General features: G+C 30.4%; 1 protein-coding gene across 5 annotated transcripts in view; it reads right to left on the bottom strand.

Annotated features, from left to right (window-relative positions):
- The window catches only part of LOC107440837 (uncharacterized), a 110,612-nt gene that overhangs the window by 22,995 nt on the left and 64,102 nt on the right, over positions 1 to 23,515 (bottom strand). For all 5 annotated transcript variants that reach the window (XM_043050465.2, XM_016053892.4, XM_071182841.1 and 2 more), the window contains exons 18-30: positions 20,612 to 20,713; positions 18,392 to 18,577; positions 16,772 to 16,943; positions 15,324 to 15,484; positions 13,389 to 13,505; positions 10,379 to 10,480; positions 7,893 to 7,991; positions 5,082 to 5,262; positions 3,871 to 4,004; positions 3,549 to 3,623; positions 1,243 to 1,452; positions 851 to 975; positions 10 to 148 (exon numbers count right to left, since the gene is read on the bottom strand). In XM_043050465.2, coding sequence (XP_042906399.1) covers positions 10 to 148; positions 851 to 975; positions 1,243 to 1,452; positions 3,549 to 3,623; positions 3,871 to 4,004; positions 5,082 to 5,262; positions 7,893 to 7,991; positions 10,379 to 10,480; positions 13,389 to 13,505; positions 15,324 to 15,484; positions 16,772 to 16,943; positions 18,392 to 18,577; positions 20,612 to 20,713 — 1,803 coding nt within the window. The remainder of the gene's footprint in view (positions 1 to 9; positions 149 to 850; positions 976 to 1,242; positions 1,453 to 3,548; positions 3,624 to 3,870; positions 4,005 to 5,081; positions 5,263 to 7,892; positions 7,992 to 10,378; positions 10,481 to 13,388; positions 13,506 to 15,323; positions 15,485 to 16,771; positions 16,944 to 18,391; positions 18,578 to 20,611; positions 20,714 to 23,515) is intronic.

Here is a 23,515-nt window from a genome sequence, read left to right as displayed (position 1 = left end):
CTAATGTACCTTTCCCACGTAATCATTTGCGTCACCTTCCAGTTCAACGCAGATTCCGGGAGCTAAAAATGCGCAAAAACTTTGGCCAGCAGAACCTTCTAATTTAATCTTAATGCTATTTTCTGGTAGGCCTTGCGATCCATATTTTCTGTAAAGAACACAAAGGATTTTGAGAGTCAGACTAAATTTTTAGCAATGTCTTCATTACAACAAATAGAATACAGTTTGAGCAAGAATTTTTAATTACTGTTATTGTATAACCCTAAACCATGACCACTGTGGCAGAATTTTTTCGAGCTACCTGCGACAAAACTATCACTATTCTGCAATAACAAACATATGTTCAATATAACTGAAATGCACAATTCAAATTTTCCATATTGTTTAAAATATATTGGGATATTTAAAATCCATGTGAAAATCAACATTAATAACTGCCGAAAATTAAATCGATTTACGAAACATGCAATTATTAAAACACTAAAGTGCTTCTAGTGATCAGGTCTAATTATTATAATATACTAATATAATACCTGATATAATAAATACTCTATATTTATATAATATATCATTAATTTATCCAATCATCGAATTTATATTATATATCGTCTAATGTAACTGATAGATACATGAACGTAAACAAGTATAAATCAGTTTCAGCCCGATAAAAACAAAGCTGTATAGTATCACCTGATAATTAAGATTTTACATAGTGCCCAGTGACTGTATATGAGCAGTTAATAAATATCTAAAACATCCTGCAAGAGTCTGAGTTGAACTCCCTAACCTTTCAAGGAAAATAAGAACAGTTAAATAAAAAGGCAAAAAAAAAAAAAGTAAGTGTGCTCACTTTGCAATGTGATAGCTAAGAGTAGCTCCAAAAGTTCTATCAACATTGGTGATGTCCATATGAATCGTAACATCTTTCTTGCGTTTTTCTAAGACATCTGCCGCCTGTTTTATTAGTAAATTGTCCTAGAAAAAAAAACATCAAATCAATGTTCTGAAGGTGTATATGCAAAGAATACAAATACAAAAAGGAAGGAAAAAAACACTAATTTATAGAAATTTTTTTAAATATAATAGTAATTTTGCTTATTATTTAAACTGCAGAACTTTTGAATAAAATTTATGTGAGCTTTATTCCAGCAATAAATTCTAGCTCCAAAAAAATAACAATTAGGGCTTTATAAAAAAATCATGCAATCACGAATTTTGGCTATTTAACTATGTAATTCTTACTATTCTATTTTCTAATAGGAAATCTTGTTTCAAGGATCCTCCAACGATGTTTGTCCCAGGCCGGAATGATAATGCATCCATCAGAATAGCAGAGTAATCTAACATCTGGGCTTTTGGATTGCTTTTGTTATTGAAAACTTTCAACAAATCTGTTCGTCCAATCAAATCTTGGAATTTCTTGATACCAAGTGAAGCCATTATTGATCTCACCTAATGTAAAAAAATAAATAAATAACTATATAAGCATAGTTATAAAAACGATTGGTAGTGTTTTAACCTTCTACGCTTTTGGGGAAAATTTCTTCCAGTGGCTAACATTTCAAAGTATAGTCATTTGTTCAGTAAAGTTATTTTTCTCACCACTAGATATTAATGATACAACCCACAACTAAAGTTCACAAAAAAAATTTCAATAATAAAGATTAAAAATTCTAAGAGCTTTAGTTTTTAATTGTCTATCACCTTATAAAATATCTTGCAAAAAACGTAGTAGTTGGCAGCCCTATTTGCACTTCGGAAAAGGAAAGAAAAAAAAATCAGTTTTGGAATTATATACAGTCTTTACACAGGCAATTTGCAATGACAATACCTAATCCAAAAGGGTTGAAGGAGGCAATGGCCCCATGCATTAAAGGAATAATAAATAATTGAATAAATTACATAGCATATATGGGTGATTGTGAAGGGATTTAGATAATCGACTATGTCAACCGTCATCTATCAAAAGGTACCTCAAGGTGAATTCAAGTTAACATGTCTTATATACTAGAGAATTGGTATGTATTTAATATTCATAGTGGTAGTTACGCCCCATTTGTAATTCGAAATAAATTTTTTTTTGTGAGAAACACCAGAATGTTCACCCCCTTCACTTTTAATCGACACTTCGATTTTAATCCCACCTTATTTTGTCCTTAAATCATTGGTAAGAGTTTGAAAATTTTTTAACTTGTTTATTAATTTGTTTATTATAATAAATATAATTTTATTTAATTTTTTTTACAAGAACATTAAAAATATGTATTGAAAGCTGTAATTACTGAACATCCTGCACATATTGTTTTAGTGTGAAATCAAATTTCAAGAGTGCTACATTAAAGACTAACATTTTATTATAATGCAACTTTTATTGGGTTATTTTGTAAGGGCACATTTTGTATTGGTTCACAAGGCTTGCAGAGCATACCTCATTCTTGTAGTAGCATTGGCTCTAAGCACTAGGCAGGTTCCCATAAAAATATGGAAGCTAAGAATGAACTAGTCACAACACTTTTATCACCTTGGTATCAGAAACAAAACATAATTAGGCACAAAAACTGAATTACAGAGATGAAGTCATTTTATCATTTAATATAATCTTGATGCTGATTCATAATTACCCTAACAACAATTATACCTTGGCCCCAGTTGGGCTCAAATTTGGCTCAATATGGGACCTATATGAACATGCACCGAGGGACCAATATTGGGATGCCTAGATTTATAATATTGGTCTTATGCAGTGTCAATATTGGCCTATATAGGGCTCATATTGGATGAATAATGATTATAAAATACCGGTTGAATCTGACAATTTTATATTGGGTCGATATTGGTTGAAAAGCGGCAGTAAAGTATCGGGTAAATCGGATAATTCTATATAGGGCTCATATCGAAAAAATATCGGCCATTTGAATCATTATGGAGACAACCAGGGGTCTGTCCAGACATTTTGTAAAAGGTTCGTTTTTGTAAAAATGTGAAAAAATTACTCGTAATTTGGGAATATAAACGTTAAGTCACATTCTTTCAACCAGGGTCCCACTTTTGTGAATTTGAGCAAATAGGGTCAAGGAGTTTTTAAATTGTAAAGACATACGAGATTATGCTCCACACTGCAAAATTATAATTCAAAAAATTAAATTTTAAAAAATAAACAGCAATTGCTGCTACTAAATTAGAGATGCAACATACAAATATTTGGTATTCAGCCTATACTGCTGAACGCAGGATATTCATTTCGGACGAATAAAGGAAGAGGCGTCTGCAGAAGACAAAACGTTCATTTACATCCGTCTTTCTTTCCCCCACTTCATGGGAAGGGTTTATTCGATTAAAAAAACAATAATGAAGATAAACAAATTTGTGATGGGTTCGATTAAAAGAAATTATTTTCTGAAGGGTCCGTCTTTATGAAGAGATATTTTGTGAAGGGTCTGTTAACGAACCCAAATTTCATCTAAACAGACCCCTGTTAAGTTATGAAAGAAACAGATTTTTCACATAACATGGTTAATTTAGACTGACAAAATCAGAATAATCCTTACACTTTCAGCTAACATGAAGAGGTAATTCACGACGTGTTCGGGTTTCCCTTCAAACTTTTTTCTCAATTCAGGATCCTGTAAAGAAAGCAAAAGAAACTGACAAAATGTCATACATTTCAAGAATAACTTATAAAAGAAAACTACCAGAGTTATAATTGAACTCTGGAGCTGGGACGCTACAGCCACTTTCCCCAAACACACTCTCTCTGCCACAAAGCTAAATAAAAAAAGAAATAAAAAAAGAAAGAAAAGTAATTGAAGACCGAGGCAGCAGCAACCACATCCTTGAGCCGCTCTTCATAGAGAGATGATGATTCCTCACCTGTGTCGCTATGCCGACGGGGCAAGTGTTGAGATGGCACTTCCTCATCATTGTGCAGCCGAGGACGATCAAAGGCGCTGTGGAAAAGCCAAATTCATCGGCTCCCAGAATGGCAGCAACCACCACGTCGAATCCTGCGCAGGAAGAGAAGAAAATGGGAAAAAGAAAATCACTTCTCAAGGTTGATGGACAGCTTCAGGCAGAAGATGAGAACAATTTTTTTTTATAGAGAATCCGTCCATTATACATACTTACAAAGAATCACAGCAGCTTCTTTTTGTCGTAAACTGCATATCACACTAGCTTTTAACTAGAATTTTAAAACGTTACATGTAATATTTTAGAAAGTTCTTAACATGAAGCAGAAAGCCACGTTTAAAAAAAAAAATTAGAAAACTCGTTTATGTTAACCTACAGGCACGATGGAATGTTAACATTCAGTCTCACTACCAAGATCTATTCATTGGACATTTTCATTACTTATTAGGTCTTAGTTAAGATCTACTTTACTATCAGACTATTAACTGCCCAATTTAACTTCCATTGAAATTTGAATTGTGGGATCTGACCTAGTCCCAGTATGCTTACAGAGTAGTCTAAGGTATAAATCTAAGAATAATCATCTAAATAGATATCAGCATCATAAAGTATTTTATTTATTGAAAATGCTACATGTAGGTTATATTTTTTGTTTTATAATTATATACTGTCATTGAACAGCCAAAACCAATTTTTGGGTTTACGACTACTAATGTCCAACTCTTTAGCCTTTCAATTTTGAATCCAATCCAGAAGACAAGGGAACTCCAGGATTGGAAGAAATTTGCCTTTGTTGACTTTTTTGATTGGACTAACCCGCATTTGCATTAATTGGAGGAAAACCAGGAAACCTCCCACGGTCTGCTTGACGGCAAGGGGACTCTAACCCATGATCCGTCTATCTGTACTTAAAGTTTAAAAAAATTATGCTATAAAATATTGTAAAGTTCTATTACAAAAGACAGTTGTAGGCCAAGACCAATAAAAAGGTAATTTCTGCTGACAAGGACAAGAATAGTACTGAGCCTCAGCAATGAATAAGAAAACTTCCTCTTGCTGCCAAATTGACATAAAGTTCTTAAAAAATAAAACCCATAGTAATAAATATAATTGAAAGTGAAAGCATGAGGCTTTCCGTGAAATGATTCGTATGATGGAGAAGATATACGCACCAGTTCGAATTTGTCCATCGGCTTGTAGAACAATTCTTGAACGCAGGTCATTTTGGACAAGGGTTTGATGTGTTTCTGCAATGCCCAGTTCCCAGGGTAGACCTGCCCCTTTGATTCCTGTCCAGCTACTGGCACCAGTTCCTCCATCATGGCCAGATATGGTAATATGTTCAGCTTTTCCCTGAAAACAAAACATAGATTCAAAGAGGAAATAAGACTTTTTTCCAGATATAATAAATTTGTGGCGTAATCAACATACTAGGTTCAAGTGCCAAAGTTAGTAACCTAGCGAATCCTCTTCCTGAAGTATAACGAACTGAATTTCAATTTAATTAAATGTATACATACCCTCGTAAAATTTTGTTCTTTAGCTTTTGCGCTTTGCTTTACGTCTGTTCTACGTGTTTGATTATAATCCTGGATGCTTTTAATTCAGTTGTTAAAATGTTATTAAGGTTTTGTTTAAATTTAGTATTTTTTTCTTTATTATCTTTGACAATTTAATACAAACAGCCAATCTCGCCAATAATTGTTTTCCGGAATTCTGTATTTTTAGTTTTTGCTTCAATAGCTAATGATACTTATAATGATACAATTCAGATCTGAAATTTAGCCAGTATGTCTTGTTTTTAAAATAGAAATATTTATCAAATTATTATTTTTTTTAAATGTACAATCTCTAAAGTTCAGCTCTCAAATACATAAAATTTTGTACGCAATGCGTAAAAAAAAAAGAAACACCTCTAAATAAAATTGGTCTAGTGATCAGATAAATTTTTAGATGCTATGGTTTTTTAGTTTTAATTTTCTTGGTTTAACAGACCTTCTCAACCTTACAAAAGCCTACTACAGAAAAATTGAATGAAGTTTCAACTAAAAAAAAATACTTATTGAATAACAAAAAACTGGTTTCATTATTCAGGATCGAAACTGCTCGAATACACCATCTGGTGAGAAAACCGGTTCCATGCCATCAACCCTTACCCTCTCCTCTTTCCGGTTATATGGGAATGTACTATGATATTTTACCCTTCTTAACATTTTTCATATTTAATTGTTAAAAATATTTTTTTAAATTGCAATGGTGCTTTCTTTTAAAACTATGTTTAATGTAGCTTGCAGTTCCATATAATTTCCTAACTTTATAGTTTAAATCTATTTAAAAATCAAGACAGAAACTTCCTTCTCCTATGACTCTCCACACGCTAATGGTGAGAGCATGTGAAGTGTTGCCATAGGTAGAGAGTTCTGCTCTACGCCACCTGTAGTTGATTTCGATTGCCAATAGGGAAATAATCAGCTTAAAGTTCAGAAGGGGAAAAAAAATGGAAGCCCATGATTGGATATTTAAAATAAAATAACATACTGTTAGCCATTGAATAGTCAAACTTAAATTCCTCTTAACAGTTTTTGCTGTATTTCTAAAAATAAAAAACTCAGGAACATTTTACACAAATCCAATTACTTAAAAATAAATTCTTTAAAAAAAATATGAACATTAAAATGCATAATAGAATAACATCGAATTTGAAAATTAGTTTACGCTTTTTTATTATGAAAGCATCAAATTTCCAGAAGTTATCAGCGGCATCAAAATAAGTAATGTATGTGATCTACTTGCAAAGTTTCTTAAATTTTTAAATTGATAGTTTGACAAATAAATAATTAGTTGATTATTTCATTAATTATTTATTACTTATTGATTAAAAAACAGATTAGAAATTTCTTAACAAAATAAGCATATTTGTATTCAGGAAATTTAACAAAAAAATACATAATATTTATAAAGTAAGACAGATTTTAAACTGATAACATTAGACAAAAAATTTATATATTTTTTTTAAATTTATCTATTTAAGGTACAATTTCGTGTTAAGTAGAATTATTCATTTAAATTCACAAGCAAGCAACAAGACAAGTAAAAAAATCTATTTTAAAGAGGAATATTTTTAGAAGAATTTTTACTGAACTACGAAATCATGACTAGATAAACATGTCAGCCAAGGTTTATGCTTTTAAGAGCAATATCCAGTTTTAAAGCACGTCTAAAATGTTTCAGTTTTATTATTCTTTTTTTTTCATGTTCCAGACCTATTTAAACTAAAAGTCTTATAATATTAAATTCAATTTAGCACAAATGTAATCAGATACTTGCAAGAAAAGTCACGTGCGACGTTGCTTGCAGGTATGCAATTAAATCTGATCTGAAAATAGATTCAGAATAATAAATCTAAGCTTCAAAGCTGTTGCAAAGTTGAAATGCTATGAACAACCTCATGATTAAATACAACCATGTGAATAGTTACCTAATTGTACAAAATCCTAAAGCCTATTGAATAGATGATCGCAACGCTTGAATAGGCCATCTGGGGAGAAACCCGGTTTCATGCTTTTGGCCCTTTCCCCCTCTCCTTTTCAGTTGTATATAGGAATGCACTACAATACTTTTCCTCTCCTTAATATTTATCGGATTTAAATGTTAAAAATATTTTTTTAAGATTTCCATGACGCTATCTTTTAGAACCATGTTTAACATAGTTTTCAGTTCATTTAGTTTTCTTACTAAAATTTTTTTTAACCTACATGAAAAATCAAGACAGAAACTAACATACTTCCTTCTTCTATGACTCTCCACACGCTAATGGTGAAAGCATGAGAAGTGTTGCCATAGGTAGAGAGCTCTGCTCTACGCCAACTCTAGCCAATTTCGATCAATAATTCAAAATTATTAAAGTTATAAAGTTAGAAATTGTGGAAAATAAAAAGAAATATATAAATTTTTGCTCATATAAAAATAACTTCTTATCTCACCTTGGCAACACCAGAAGCAACAACACCAACTCCAACTTCAGACACCAGTTTAACGGATATTCTGGCTGATGGATTAGCACACTTCAAGTCGTATATAAGCTTATTGAAATGAAAAACATTCAGTTAACCACAATACCACACTTTACTAAAGGTCAGTTTCAGAGAGCAAAACTTAGAGTAATAATTGCTTTTTTAGTAATTTTCCATACTGCATAATTTTTAAATATATATATACGCCTCTATTAAACTTATGTTTAACCAAAATCAATAACAGTCTTTGCCATTTTTTGCTTTTATCCGAAATCTACTTTAAATAAGACAACAGTCAACAATAGAAAAATAGTTTAAACATTTTATCTATTTTAACATTTCCTTAACACTAAGCATAGCAACACTTTACCTTACAATACAATACAACATACAATAACCGGTCTTTTAACCAGTTATGTTATGCTTAGTGTTAATAAAAAAATTACAAAAGACTTCAAACTTATCCAACTTTGATATGAACTAACTGAAAAACTAATAGCCGAATTCAATAGCATTCTGGTATGTGAATGTTTTTTAAACATTTATTCAGAATAGTGCAAAATTTCATGTTTTTTCACGTAATAGTTTTTGAAATATGACAGTGAATGCACCACTGAAACACTAGGACAGCAGCAGAAATTTTATAATACAAAAAAAAAATGAAAAAATGCAATAAACCTGCATATTAGTTTATTATATATAGTTTTTATAAATAGTTTTTACTATTTAGAATTTTTGCATTTTATGTACCGTATATTTCCGGCGTATAACGCGCACCAATAATTTCTAATAACTTTTCTTAAATTTCAAGATATACTCTTCGTATAACGCGCACGAAAATTTGGATTGTACATGTGCAATATTTCGTCTAGTATCAATAGATAACCAGAAAGCCTTTTAGTGTGGAACATGTTTAGGTCCCACCTTACAGATAATACAAAAAAATTGTTGAAAGAATGTAACACCGATATGGCAGTTATTCCGGTCGAAATGACACTATTAGTTCAGCCATTGGACGTATGTTTAAACAAACCATTTAAAGCCAATTTAAAAAAAACAGTGGAACACTTGGATGTTGGAGGGCGAGAAAACCTTTACAAAAGGAGGACATATGAGTCATGCAAGTTTGGAAACAGTGTGCGAATGGATATTAAAAGCATGGGATGAAATTAAGCCTGAGATGGTTACAAAATCATTCACAAAATGCAGTATTTCAAATAATCTGGCCGGATCAGAAGATGGCTGTTTATTTATAGATGAGGGTAACACAGATGAAGACGAAACAGATTGTGATGACATGCCTGAAGAAATAACGGAAGATGAATATAATGAACTATTTATGTAATAACGAAAATCAATAAAGTATATAGGTAAAGGTATGTTATTTCTTCAAAATAAAAGTCTTTCTATAGTATTTAAATTTTTTTAATCTATAATTTTTTATATTCGGCGTATACCGCGCATAAATTCCAATGTTATTTTTTGTATTAAAAGTGCGCGTTATACGCCGGAATATACGGTACTAAAATATTTCACACAAAAAAAAGTATTCATTTCTATATTATACTATATTGGAATCATCAAAAGAAGGAACTTTAATTATCCTTTCAGTAAATAATGGGCCAAACTAATGAAATTTCATCTAAAATAGTTGATGACAAAATAGTTCAAGTAATTTCAATTTTGTTCAAGATCTGGATTCCATCTGGTGTATATACATTAGGAAATAGATTAAGAGATTTGTTTTCCTTGAATTTATGTAAATTTACAAGTCTATAAAAAATTACTTTTGCTTTCTTTTGGAATTGTATTTTTCCATTCTATTTTTTACTATTTACAAATAGAATTCTGTTCAGCAACTGAGGCACGATTTGATTGCACATAGCAATTTAAATTAATTTTTTTTAATTGCTCCATTTATTCTTATTTTTTTCACAAATTATAAAAATATGTAATTACAGTTTAATTTTTAATCTAAAATATATTATAAGGATGCCAGTTAAAGATTTTAATTTTTATGTGTTTTTATTTTTTAATAATCATTTTATTTTTCCAATTCATGTGAGCACCCTGCAGTCTTTCTGATGATTTGGAGCCAGAATGCCTTTCATCGTGCCCCGGAACCCATTAAAACTAACAGTAATGCCTTAAAGCATATATGTTTTTTCTTTTTTACAGAAATGTGTTCACTGCAATGTTAAAAATAATTTATAGGTTCTCTGGTTACTTTTTGAACAATTAACCCAATGATCAAGCATACAGGAAATAAAACAACATACTGAGGTGGAGGCTGAAACTAGACTAGCATTTTATTTACAGACAAAGAGATAAATTTATGACAACACTACTGTCATCTACACAAGCATTTCTGCTGCCATCTATGTACAACATTTTATAACACAAACTAACCCATTTTATACTTTTTACCTTTTGATGAATATTTATAAATTTCTTACCTCTGCTAAATCTTCAATAGAGTAAATGTCATGATGAGGTGGAGGACTTATTAAACCAACTCCGGCTATGGAATGTCTAGTTTTAGCAATATCTTTAGAAACCTATGAGAGGAAAAATATTTAATTTTTTTTTCCATCTATGAATTTTTCTATGAATGATTGACCGTGCTAGGCTAAGGGCTGATGGTGCTAGGGGTTAAAATTCGATGTAAAACTTACGAGTTACTACTTCTGACTGATTTTTATGCCAAAGCTTGAAAAAATGCACCATCCAATATTGTTATAGCAGTGTAATATAATAGTAGCGTTCTCAATATAACACATTCTTTCAATATAACTTTCAAGGAAACAAACAAATTAATTCAGAAGACTCGACAAGCTTGCTATGATGTTACCCAAGAATTAACCTATTTGCACAAATATAGCCAAATAAGGGATAACACTAAAAACATAGCTAACCATACACTTTATGTTGCGATATTAATCTTGCTTAATTTGTTTTTGCTCACGACCTGTTAGAATTAATTAACTACAGAAAACTCTTATGAATGGTAAAATTATGCATAAATTAAAACATAAATCACAATCATAAAACTTCCTAGAATATTAAACCTGCTCACGCATCCCCTTGTAAGCATAACATAAGAGGGATACACTGGAAGTTTTCTAAACTTCTTCCGGTTTAAGGAAGCTTGTCATTGTTTACATTCAGTTCATGCATTTATTTAAATAAAATTTTAAATATGATTTTATTCAGAACAAATGACAGTTCCCTAAGCTTTTCGGTTTTTGGTTAAAAAGGCTAAAAATCTCTTATTGCTCACTTTTTCAACAAAAAAAGCATTTTCTTAAATAAAATTTACTGTTGTTCTCTCATTATAAAGCATGTTTTATGATCATAATGATCAGGGTGTTTCTGGGTCAGCAATCTAAATTAAACAATTTTTCAAATACAGTTTTTTCCAATTGACTATTAAATTAAATGCATAAGAAACAGTTTTCATGCATATGAAAATTTAGTTTTGGTCATTTTTTTAAAAAAAAGAACTATTTTTAACACTTTGGAAACCTACAGTTGCCCGAACATAAGCGGAGAGTTTTTAGCGGAGAGGAGCATAAGTTTTCTAAATTTCTTCTGGTTTTAGAAACCTTGTTAACATTCAGTCAACCGTACATGAAAGAATATTCAGAAAGTTATCTAATCCTCAACTATTAAAGGAATACTCTACATATGAGACAGGCAGGATTAACCAGAGGGATGCAGTGAGTGAAAACATGTTTAAATTCCTTAATACAGTTTGGTATAAATTATGCTGGCATATGTCATATGTTAATTATAGAACAGACAACTCAAAACAACCAAATGAGTTACACAAAAACAAAGAGGGGATTTGATTAAAAAGGCAATTTTAAATACATCAATCAAATAAAGGATTTTGCATACTAGCAAAAAACGTAAATCTGGGAGTATCTGCTTAATAACTGTTTCATTCATGCTCCTATTTAAACAAGTAATAACATAATTAATCTTAAAAAATGCATGCTAGTAAATATAACCATTATTTTATTTGCAGAACCACTTGTACGCTTTTTTTGTGTTTACCTACTTTGTGTTAGCCTGCATCACACTTACTGTCACAGTTAAGAAGCATAGATTGATACAGTTAGTTACGTGGCAATTCCGCATTGAGTTTCGCACTTAGATGCAAGCTTATACTTATTACTCAACTTATTTTATTTTATAACCATCGTTGAACAACCAATTCAGTTTTGGGTTTATGACTACTAATGCTCAATTCCGTAGCCTTGTAATTTTGAACCCAATCCAGAAGACAAGGGAACTACTGGATCAAGTATTGAGAGAAATTTGCCTTCGTGGAGGACTTTTTTGATGGAACTAACCCGTGTTTGTGTTACATGGAGAGGAAGACCACGAGAACCTCTCATGGTAAGCCTGATGGCAAAGGGACTAACCCAGTGTTTCTTAACCTTTTTGATATAATGGATCCCTTTTAAAAAATTTTAAGAAGTTACGGACCACCCCCCTGTGAAAAAAAATAGCAAAAAACATTAGAAAACATTTAATTTTATTATTTTAATAGTATACAAAATTTTTAAAATTAAAATTTTTAATGTGAAGGTTGCTGCTGCCTTTCCTTAATTAATAAATTTAATTGGGGGATGGTTTTCGACAAAGCAACGTGTATATCATGTTCAACATTCAATCGATTTCGATGCTATATTTTTATTGTCACAAGTGTGGAAAATCCCGCTTCGCAAAGATACATAGTAGCAAACGGAATTATAGCCGCCACAGTTCGATTTACAAGCAATGGGTAGGCTTCCAAACATTTTAAAAATTAGGGGTAGTCAGCAGACCCCCAAAATATAACTCATGGACCCCTTAGGGGTTCATGAACCACAGGTTAAGAAACCCTGGACTAGCCCATGATTAGTCTACTACCGAGGATATTTCACGGCAGCACTGTGGTCGGTGCGAGCCGGATGCGGATTCGCCATGACCAGTCATTGTTATGATTCAAACCCGGTTCACCTCAATGGAAGGTGAATGCTTTATCCTGAGCCATTGCGGCTCACACACAACTTATTTATGCATAATTTATAATACTACCTATAAATATACATTATAAATAATCAAAATTTGAAATAGAAATACACGCTACTATAAGTATAAAAATTTTAATTTTTAAGTAACAAATTCAAATTTCCAAAATAAAAAAAGATTAATACTCAGATTAAACTATTAAAAAGATCTTTAGTCCATGATAAAAAAAAATGCATAAAGTACTGAAGCATCGAATTAGTACATTCAAGTCTCGCTAACTGTAAAGATCAAAGATTTTGAAATTTGAACCAAAAGAAATTTGTGTTCTAGAAGAAATTTTTCTTCTCTAGTTCCAAAAGACAATAAATTATTCTGGAAAAATTTATGCAGAATTGAATAAAACTTCAAAACTGAATTTTTTACGTTAAAAATGAGTTCACATACCTTATATCCTGGGAGTTCACCCCCTTCTCCTGGTTTTGCACCTTGTGCCATTTTGATTTGCAATTCATCAGCATTTGTTAGGTATTCAATAGTTACTCCAAAACGTCCAGATGCAACCTTAAAAACAGAAAATCAAACTATTTTTTGCACAGATACCTAATATATCTTTTCTGGCAACTAAGAACAATATTTCTGAAACAAACTTTTTATTTCCTATGAAATGAACTTTAAAATTAATAATTTAAAATACATCAACTCTAATGGAAAAACCTTATAAATATTTAAAAACAAAACTAAAGTCTGTAAATACACAGCACTGTATCAAAACTACAATACAATTAAAATATGATCTATTAGAAAAATTATAGTTTTTCAAACAAAATATTTAGTAGTAGTCTATAAGAATGGATCTTTATCAGATTGTTCTAAGTAATTAACACAACTTAATTAAAGATCCATACTACTAATCACTAAACATAATTTGTTTAAAAAAGTAATAGTAAATAGCTCCCTAAAATATTTTCACATAAAATGCTTTAACTAAACATATGATGGGTGCTGCATTATATTTCTCGAATAAAGGGAATCCATCCTTAAAAAAAGCTGACACAATATTAAGCTTTAAAATTAATGTTTCTTAATATTAAATAGCAAATTTAATGAAATAACGTCTTTTGGGAGAGAGAACATAAAGATGGTAAGACCTGTAATGTGCCAAACAAAAATATTAGGTAACACAAAATCAAACTATATTATAAACTAAATAATTTATCTACTTTTCTACAAACTAAATCTAAAAAGAGATAGGAAATAGGCAGTATCAGGGTTTAAAAACCTATAACTAACCAAAGAAGGTAAAAAATTAATGCCTTGAGATTAGACACTAAGTACTACCTCCAATCAGAAGGTGAAAATAGTTTTCTCGCTTAAAAAGCAAAATGTGAAAGAATCCTTCGAAAATCTAATTACCGCTGCATTTTTGTCTGATTTGTTTTCTCAAATGAATTTTCGACCCTCTATGAAATTCAAAAATGTATAGTACAGATTTTTAGAAGATTATAAACTTAATACACATAGATATAGATTTGATATTGTATGAATTAAATTCATTAAATTGGATTAAAGTTGTTTTCAAGGGCTTTTTGGCAAATTATTTGTGAATAATGGACTATTTTTTTTTTAAATGTTGCGAGATTGCACTAGTGATAGATTATGTGCAATTCTAGTCTGGACACTTAATAAAATAAAAGCATTTCATTAAAAAAAAAATTTATGTTAAATGAATGTTTAGGTTCTTCTTAGGTTCTATTTTTAATCTTTGGAAAGATTCTGCAAGGAATTGTTAAGACTCATAAACATATGCTAAAAATGAAAATTATTCCTAAATTTTATTGTCTTTAAAATCACTAAATTTGCTATTTTTACTATTACTTAATTTTAAAAACTAAATCTATCTATTTGTTTTTAAGTTCAGTTAATTTTATTCAGTAAGATAATATAAAATCAAAGCTTTACTTTAAATTTAGGTAGGTACTTTAATTACGTCGCACTAGAGCTGCACAATGGGCTATTGGCAACGGTCTGGGAAATATCACTGAGGATGATTTGAAGACATGCCATCACAATTTTGATCCTCTGCAGAAGGCATGGCACACCCGCTTTGGTAGCCTAATGACCAGTACGCTGTCTAGCACGTTATGGTAAGACAGTTTAACAAGGACATATACCGTACACTCTCTGTCCCTAAGCAGGCTGATCAACATCGTCCCCCACCTGCTTACTGACAGCAGCTAGTGATGCTTGACTTAGTTTGTTTTACTGTCTTCATGATCAGTCCAATGCGGGACTCTTTCAAATTAGGAAATTTATGTTTTCCTTTCTTTGATGAAAGAATTCCAAAAAGACAGCTTAGAACAAGTCAAAAAGAAATGGTACCTGTTTAATAGCTGATCTGGCATTATTGTTAGAATCTGTGATGACGAATCTGTCAGGATCTTCTCCCCCTTCTCCTGTATTGGACTTTCCACCCACTCTGTTCATTGCAATGGCCAGGCTCTTATGTGCTTCCAATGATATGCTCCCAAAGCTCATTGCACCTAAAGCACAAGCAATCTATATTGACTACTTCATTTTACAACACAAAATAAGTTTTTAAAATCTCAAAATTTCTATACTCGTGACAAGTTAATCTGGCAGCGTTATAATACAACTGTACATAATATTGCACCTAAGAAATAGTTATTCCTTCAGCTATTAGCTATTAAAACTTAGCTAATTGCTAATAGGAACTCAAAGAGGAAATTCCAATGAAGAATAAAAAAATAAAGTTTGATTGGAAAATAGTTTTGAAATGTCAGGACATTAAATTTTGGTATTGTGTCCTTTCTTTCCAGAGAAGCTATTTTAATGTAATAAAATTATTAAGATTCATTTTATTTCCTTTTAAAATGTAAGCTAAATAATGTGAATTAAAATTTCCTGAACTAAAATAATTATATTTACTTTAAGGAGAAAACAAACTATTTATAAGACCAGAAGTACGTAAGTGATAGAACAGTTGTGCATAGTAATAATATAAGATTTTGCATAGTATAAGATTTTGAAACTAAATGGTGAAAACCAATTGATTTAAGTAGTTTATACCAAACCAAATCTATGCCATTTGATTGACAAAATGGAAATCAACTGGGATTTTTTTTTTAAATTCATATGCAGTATCAAGTTATGTCTCTTATATTGCCTGTAATTTATCCTCAAACAATTCATTCTTTAGAAATTCATTTGTCAGTAACCTGCAAACAATTATATGCAGATGCGAATTTTTTCTGCAATAGTGAAAACAGAAATGGCAGCCCTGTCTTCCTTTCAAGCTTCTATAATGCACTTGCGAATTTGCATAGCCCATTACACACTTTAATATTAAACTTATATAAAGTCTGACACATTTGTAAAAAGGAAATAACATACTCAATTGCTAGAAAGATTATAAGTTAGTTTTATTTTTCTTGCATTATAAAAATGTAGGGCTTAAGACGGAAAAGTAACTACACTTGTTTACACTTCTTTATAATAATATAAACAAGGCAAGGCATATTTCAATGAATTAGGGTAAAGATTTTAAGTTATACTCCTCTTTATTCAGCAGATACAAACTGATCGTGTAAAGTGGCGACACGAGAAACAGATGCGAAGTAACGAACACAAACAAGCAGACATGAAGCTATGGAAACATGTGATGGGAAAGAGGAAAAATTACTTTGCCATTAGCACCACAGGTATAAAATTAAATTTTTTTTTATTGTAAGCAGCGTTGGATCACCAGTCTGCGGATTGGTTGTTGAAAAACACTGTTCTACATCAATTAAAAATTTTGTGAATCTTACCAGTTGCAAACCTCTTAACAATTTCTTTTGCTTCCTCAACCTCTCCAATGTCAATAGGATTCGGTACTTTAACAAACTCAAATTGACCTCTAAGAGTACAAGCTCGCACATTATCCATGGTTGCTTCGACGAATTTTTCAAATGCGTTCTTATTGTTTGATCTTGCTGCATCCTAGATGGAAAGACAAGAAAAAGTTACATACGGAGCAATTTTATTGACGAGAATATTAACACCCTCTCTGCAATCTTTTTTAAAAGTGCTTATAACAGTTTCAAGTTATCTAAGTTATTTATAGCCTTTTTTTCTTTTTTGTACAGTGTGCAATAAGAGAAATGAAATACCCTGAATAACTTTTGATCTAACGATCTACGAAATCAGACAAAAGTGTTAATTCCCTAAATAAACTTGCAGTTTTTGAGAAATTTGGATTCCAGATCCTCAGAAAGTAAAATTAACGTTTCCAATTTCTGGAACACTTCTGAAAAAACTATTGTGACCATATTACTTTCTACATTTTGGGGGTTCAAATTTGTAATCCATCAAAAAAAGGTATGTTTATTTAGGAAAAGTATGTTTTTGTGTAAAATTTCGTAACTTAAAATATCGTCCACACTCATTAATTAGCGTATTTGAGGCCACCTCTTTGAACCATTAAGTTTGAGCACTAGTATGTGAAAATCAGATCATTAGATCGAAGGTTATTTAGAATTGATTTTTTTCTTTGCACACCATACATCATTCAAAATTTGCTATTGTAATTTTTTTTAAACTTAAAGCATGTTGCAATTTATTTTTTTAAGAAAAAAAAATTTAAGTATGCTAACACAATTTAAATGGAGATACTGCGGTAAACCTTAAACTTATTGAAAAAAAAGATTAAAGAATTTAAAAATGATCCTTAAATTAAAATCTAAAAGTAAAATTAAATTACTCTTGGAATGTTACATAATTTTGAAGAAATTGAAATATGTATTTTGAAATAGAGTGTTTTAGACAGTTTTTAAATAAAGTGAATTTGGACTTCTCGTACTAATTATCAAAATTATCAAGGGTCTAACAATACAAAGACTATGCACAAAAACAGCAATCAATGCATTTCAGAACAAGGCAAAATAATTGTTGCCATCCAGTGCCATTAAATATAAGAAAGTGCTATTACATTATTGCTGGCTAGTTTTCACCTGATCTCCACTAATTTTTTTATTAAACGCACTACATGTGCATTTTATTATTCTTTCAATAAATATGGAATCATGAATACTTCATAATATTCTGAAAACTTTATTTCATGCTCTTTAACATTTTTCTTTATTTTCGAATTAAACCTAGTAATTTTTAATATATTTCGAAAACTGCTAAAAAAACACTTCATATTATCAATATTAACAGTTTTAAAATTATCAAATTTAGAAAAAGTGGCCACATATTTTAAAAAGTAGCTACAGTTAAAGCTACAACTAGTTAATGACAAGAAGCAAAATTTCCGAATTTTACCCTCTACATTACAGTAATAAAACTCATATTTACGATAAGGCAACTATGATATAAAATCAAAATGACATTTTTTATGATGTTACTACTCATACTGGATGAGTTCAATTTTTTTTAAAGAAATGCACCTGCAGATTTGCAATAGCCAAGGGATCATTGATATGCTTCTCTCCCCCGCTTCTCCAGTGGTAGTTGCCAGGATTTCGCAGTACGATGTTGTCACAGTCTCTGTCGCTGTAAGCAATGCGATATCTTTCCAAGTTCTCCTCAGCAAGGGTCTTGAAGGTGACTCCACCAATCCTGGATGGTGTGTTCTGAAAGAAAATTTATTCACTCTCTTTAACTGAACAAAATATAATTGGCTGAAAGGATAAATGCTTTAGTCAACATTTAGTTTGTTTTTTGTGCTGAAAGCTCAACATTCTGGAAAGCACCAAAAAAAACTTTTCATTTCTAATGTCAGATTATAATCATTTATAGCAGAAAACTATAAAAAGAAAGAACACAAAGTACAACAAAAAATCCTGAAACAGAATTCATTAATCTAACATGTCAAGCCTCCCAATAATGCTCGGCGAGAAAAGTCTTGTCCGAAGCAGGAGAGTGGAGTAGATGTGCGGAGACCATGACCTCTCCAGAGCTGCACAGAATGCATATCGGGGAAGGAACAGTTTTGAGTCTATGAAAATGTTTCCTTAGGCAGTCATGTCCAGTAGCTAGGCAGAATTCAGCCACTGCTCTACACCTTGGACCATTACACAAATTCAAGATGGCATTCTTCCAGGACTTTGGGGAAACACGGTTATAGAGGTCTTCTTGAGCACGGGCTTCAATAGATATTTTAATAAGATTTTTAATAGTATGAAAATGCATAGGACGAGATTTTCTTTGCATATAATTAAAGCATCCTTTGCAAAAAAAAAGAAAAACTCTTATCAGTGGACTGTCCCAATCTAAGCGAAAAAGAGCTTTTACAAACTGTGTGAGAAGGATATTGATATCTTTACTATTAAGGAGGATAAAAATTACTGGTTTTTATCAGAAATAACTCTTATCTGCACAAAGTTCCAAAGCAGATTTGGATGTAAATTTGAAAACATTTTAAAACATTGCACTCATTGAAGAAATATTTGCAGAATTAAATCATTCCAGATACATTGAAAATGCTCCCTATTTTGAATTTCAGTAATAATATTCAGCACCAACACTGCAAATTTTATAGCCTTAAAAGCTTTGACGAGGCAGTAAAAAATGCTAATTATAAAATATCTTCTGGTATTTATTGGTTATATGAACCATGACACCAATTTCTCAACATATACAAACATGTATATACAGTACAAATTACAATACATGTAAAATACAATGCATAGAATATTTCCACAAATAAGGTTTAGAGACTTTCATAAAAAATTTTTTTAAAAAGCTTCAGAAACTACATTGCTATCAAACAAATTTACATAACAGATTCATAATTTTTAATGGTAAAATAACTAACTAACTCAGTGGCGCGACAGCCCATTAAGAGGGCCAAGGCCGACTGTGCCCATCTCAGTTTTCTTGACCTTGGGCAATGGTAAAATACATTGTATAAATTTATTTTAGATATTTTTAATATAATTAATGAATAACGTGTCAGATCATATTATAAAAATAAATATTTTCCTTTTTTAAATAAATTCAACAAAGAAATAGAGTTCTAAAATTTAAATGGACTATAAAGAATTTTTTTTTTTTAAATACTTATTTGAGACCAAATTTTATTTCTTAAATAAGCACACAAAAAATGAGCTGATAAATTCACATGAGAGGAAATTTTTCGGAAACTTTTAGATTAAGAGAATCTTTTTCAGAGTTTATTAAAAACAAATTTTTTCGATTATACTAAAAACTGACAAATTGCAGTATAGTTAAGTGGGAAATATAATAGAGTTAACATTTATGTGAACATTAAAATTTTAACACAAAATATATTTGAAAATGAAATTTCCCAGAAATTAGATAGTCTATCACTTTTATTACCTCTCCTAATGGATATCAATATCATAAAGAACTACAATTTATTGGCACAAACTCAGTTCAATTATCTTTACTCAAAATTATAACATAAATTAAGGAAAATCTACTGTCTTTAAACTCTTCTAGTATTTTTCTAATTTTCTAAGAAACTGATGAAAATTTATACAGAAAGGTCAAAACTTCAAAAGAAAACTGGTGAATTCCCCCAAACATTTCTTATTCAAATTGTAGATTTCTAAATTCATGTTTTCAAAAGTAATGAACTATGAACCTTGTTTACATACAGAAAATGTTTTTGTATTTAAAACTAAATTGTGTATTTTACTCACTTTGAAACAGAAATCAACAACTTCTTCACTTAAACCAACTGCTTCAAAAATTTGAGCTCCCTTGTAACTTTGTAAAGTTGAAATTCCCATTTTTGCCATAACCTAAAAATTATAGAGAAAGTTATTTTTTACCAATTCAATAAGCAGACAAGTTCAAGATTATATATATATGTAACATAAAAAGCTTCAATTAATCTTTTTATGTTAGTTTCTTTGCTATAAAACTTCATCCTAATTAATTATTCTAATCGAAATACTTTCTCACACTTTTAAAAGCCACATCCTGTTCTTAAATCTATTTTTGGCTCAAGTATGCATTTAATTAAGAGCAGGACATTTTTCCCTTTGCTCTTGTGTGGGAAACGTTCGATCTATCTCATAAACCAATAGCAACTACTAAGATTTCCCTCTTTCCCTAAATTAAGACATTTTACGGATTTTACTTTGCAAGATTTTCCCTAACATATAACCAAGGAGCGCAACTTTTCGTGTGCACTTTTACTCATTCTCATGACTGCTCTTGTCTAATAATTAATAAATAAATTTTGTACCCTCCTTCCCGACCTATGACCTGTTTTAATCCTTCCACTCGGCAACGACGTTATAAGTCGCCAGGATTGAACGGTCGGGAAGGGGTACAGTTCGTACGGTACATTAAAGATATTTAATATCTCATTTGAAATTAAATAAATCAACTTCGGAAGAGGGTACTTCAAAAATATGGAATAACTTCAAATCATTTATTCAAATGGACATTTGGTAAATAAGCAGTCAAATTCTTCTTCAACTTATGGCAATAATTAATTCATCCTGTATCTTCATCAAAAAAAAAAATAATCTCTTCAATCATCAAACGTTTAGTTTATTATAAATTATACCTACGCACAGTGGAACTAAACGATCATCCGTTTTCCATGTCTATGCTGCATATTTTGTCTACGTTCCTGAGACTACTAGAAAGCTGAGCTTCAATTTCCTTCCTTGGACTAAAAAGAAAAACTGCATCGAACTCCTGATAATTAAAATGTTTTTATTGAAACCCTATCCCTTTGAGAAAGCGTTGATTTTGCCACTCTTAAGTGCTGAGCTGGATTTTATCGTCGATGAATTGTTTTCACACCCCGGAATGGTTTACGATGGTCTCCTTAGATGTTTGACATTCCTCTCCCACCTACTCAGAACTCAAAGAAAAATAAGCTTCAATTTCTCCATTCAGTGTTAATTTACTATTCATCTTAACGAAGAAACAAATTTTTTCCCTAGCAGCTCTCGTCTTTGTTTTTGGAATTGTGTTCACGGAATTTCAAAGCAGTCATCTCTGATGTTGTGGTTTTCAAAATATCTTGGACTAATTCGAACTTTTTCACGTATCCTTTGCGTTTATATTTTTTTACAATTCTCATAAAACAATTTCTTGAATTTTTATTGATTATTATTTTAAATTTTTTTTTAATCATTTTTGATGTTTCAAAGTGAAACTACTTTTTATATATTAATCGTATTTACTGTTGAAATTTTTTCCTTGAAATTTTTATTTTCAGTGAATTGATTGTCATAAGAATTGTTTCGAGAAATTATTTTCAAATTTATTGTTTTATGTGTTACAGCTTCTATGATTTATTGATTAGTTTAATTTATGTTTTTGTTTTACAGTGATTAGGGTTTAAATGAAAATGCCATTTAAATTTTTTCTCTTCGTAATGCAACTGCAATAATTATTGAAATTCAATTTTAATATATGAATGCAATTACGGTGTGGCAAAAATTAAATCAATAAATGGTAAAACTAATGCAAATAGTTTGGAAAAATGAATAAAATACTTGTTAGAATTAAAATTGAAGCACAACCAGACATTAATGCTTTAGTTCAACGTTGGTAAATAGTTCATAGCTCAGTTCTAGCTCAGACATTTCCATAGACAAACAACATAAAGATAGGAAAATGATCAAACAAATTGAAAAATTTAGTAACCAAATTCACTTCAAAAAACACGTTAGAAATAGAAATAAAATATTTGAATTTTCTAACACTCAATTGTGACAAGTTAAATTACTAATTAAGATCTCTGCACAAAAATTACTTTAAAAAATATCCAAACTAAAATTTTGAAAAAAAAAAATATTTATGTCCAAAAAGAAAGATAGAAATAAAAAAAAATAAAAAAATTCAAATAGCAGAATTGAAAATTATCTTGTGTTTTCTAATATTCTTGAGACTAAATATGATAATGGTGCGTAACATTGTCAAAATCATGTTGACAGAATTGTGCAAATCCAAGAAAATTAATAAATTCCTAACTTCAGGTGATTTTGCAAAAACATTTTCAAATATTTTGCTATTAAAGTGACGAAAAATGTAAGGTAAATAATAAATAAAGTGAAATGAAGTAAATACTGAAGTCTTGGACTTCAGAGTAACAACCACTGTCATTTTTTTTATTTATTTTGTTTTCAAACAAGGTAAACAATACTCAAATCAAATTTCAGATTGAAATTTTTCCAGGAAAAATGTTTTTTGTATTTTGTGTTTCACATTTTAAATTACACATTTCTAACAAATGTTTATAAATTTTTGTCATCATGATTGAAGAGTTAACTTAAATAATGTTTTTATGAAGAATACTTCTTATAGTGAAAAAGCTGTGTTGTGATTTTTAAACAAAAGATTTTTGAAACTGAAAAAACTGTTAAGTAAAAAAAAAAACTTGAAAATGAAAATTTTAAAATTGCTGATAATGCTACTACAGATTTTTGATTGTGTTAAATTTTTTACAATGAGAACATATGTAAATGTTTTATAATTTATATTACTTTTATATATTGTTACCATTACAAATTTGGTTATTTTATTTGTACTTCTACCATAGGGAAGATTTTGCAAATGGATAATTTCAAAATTTTTGG

The sequence above is a fragment of the Parasteatoda tepidariorum genome, chromosome 6 (genome assembly GCF_043381705.1).
Source record: "Parasteatoda tepidariorum isolate YZ-2023 chromosome 6, CAS_Ptep_4.0, whole genome shotgun sequence".
NCBI classification, from domain to species: Eukaryota; Metazoa; Arthropoda; class Arachnida; order Araneae; family Theridiidae; genus Parasteatoda; species Parasteatoda tepidariorum.
The sequence above is the reverse complement of the archived record's forward strand: the minus strand, read 5'-3'. Positions and strand labels throughout refer to the sequence as shown.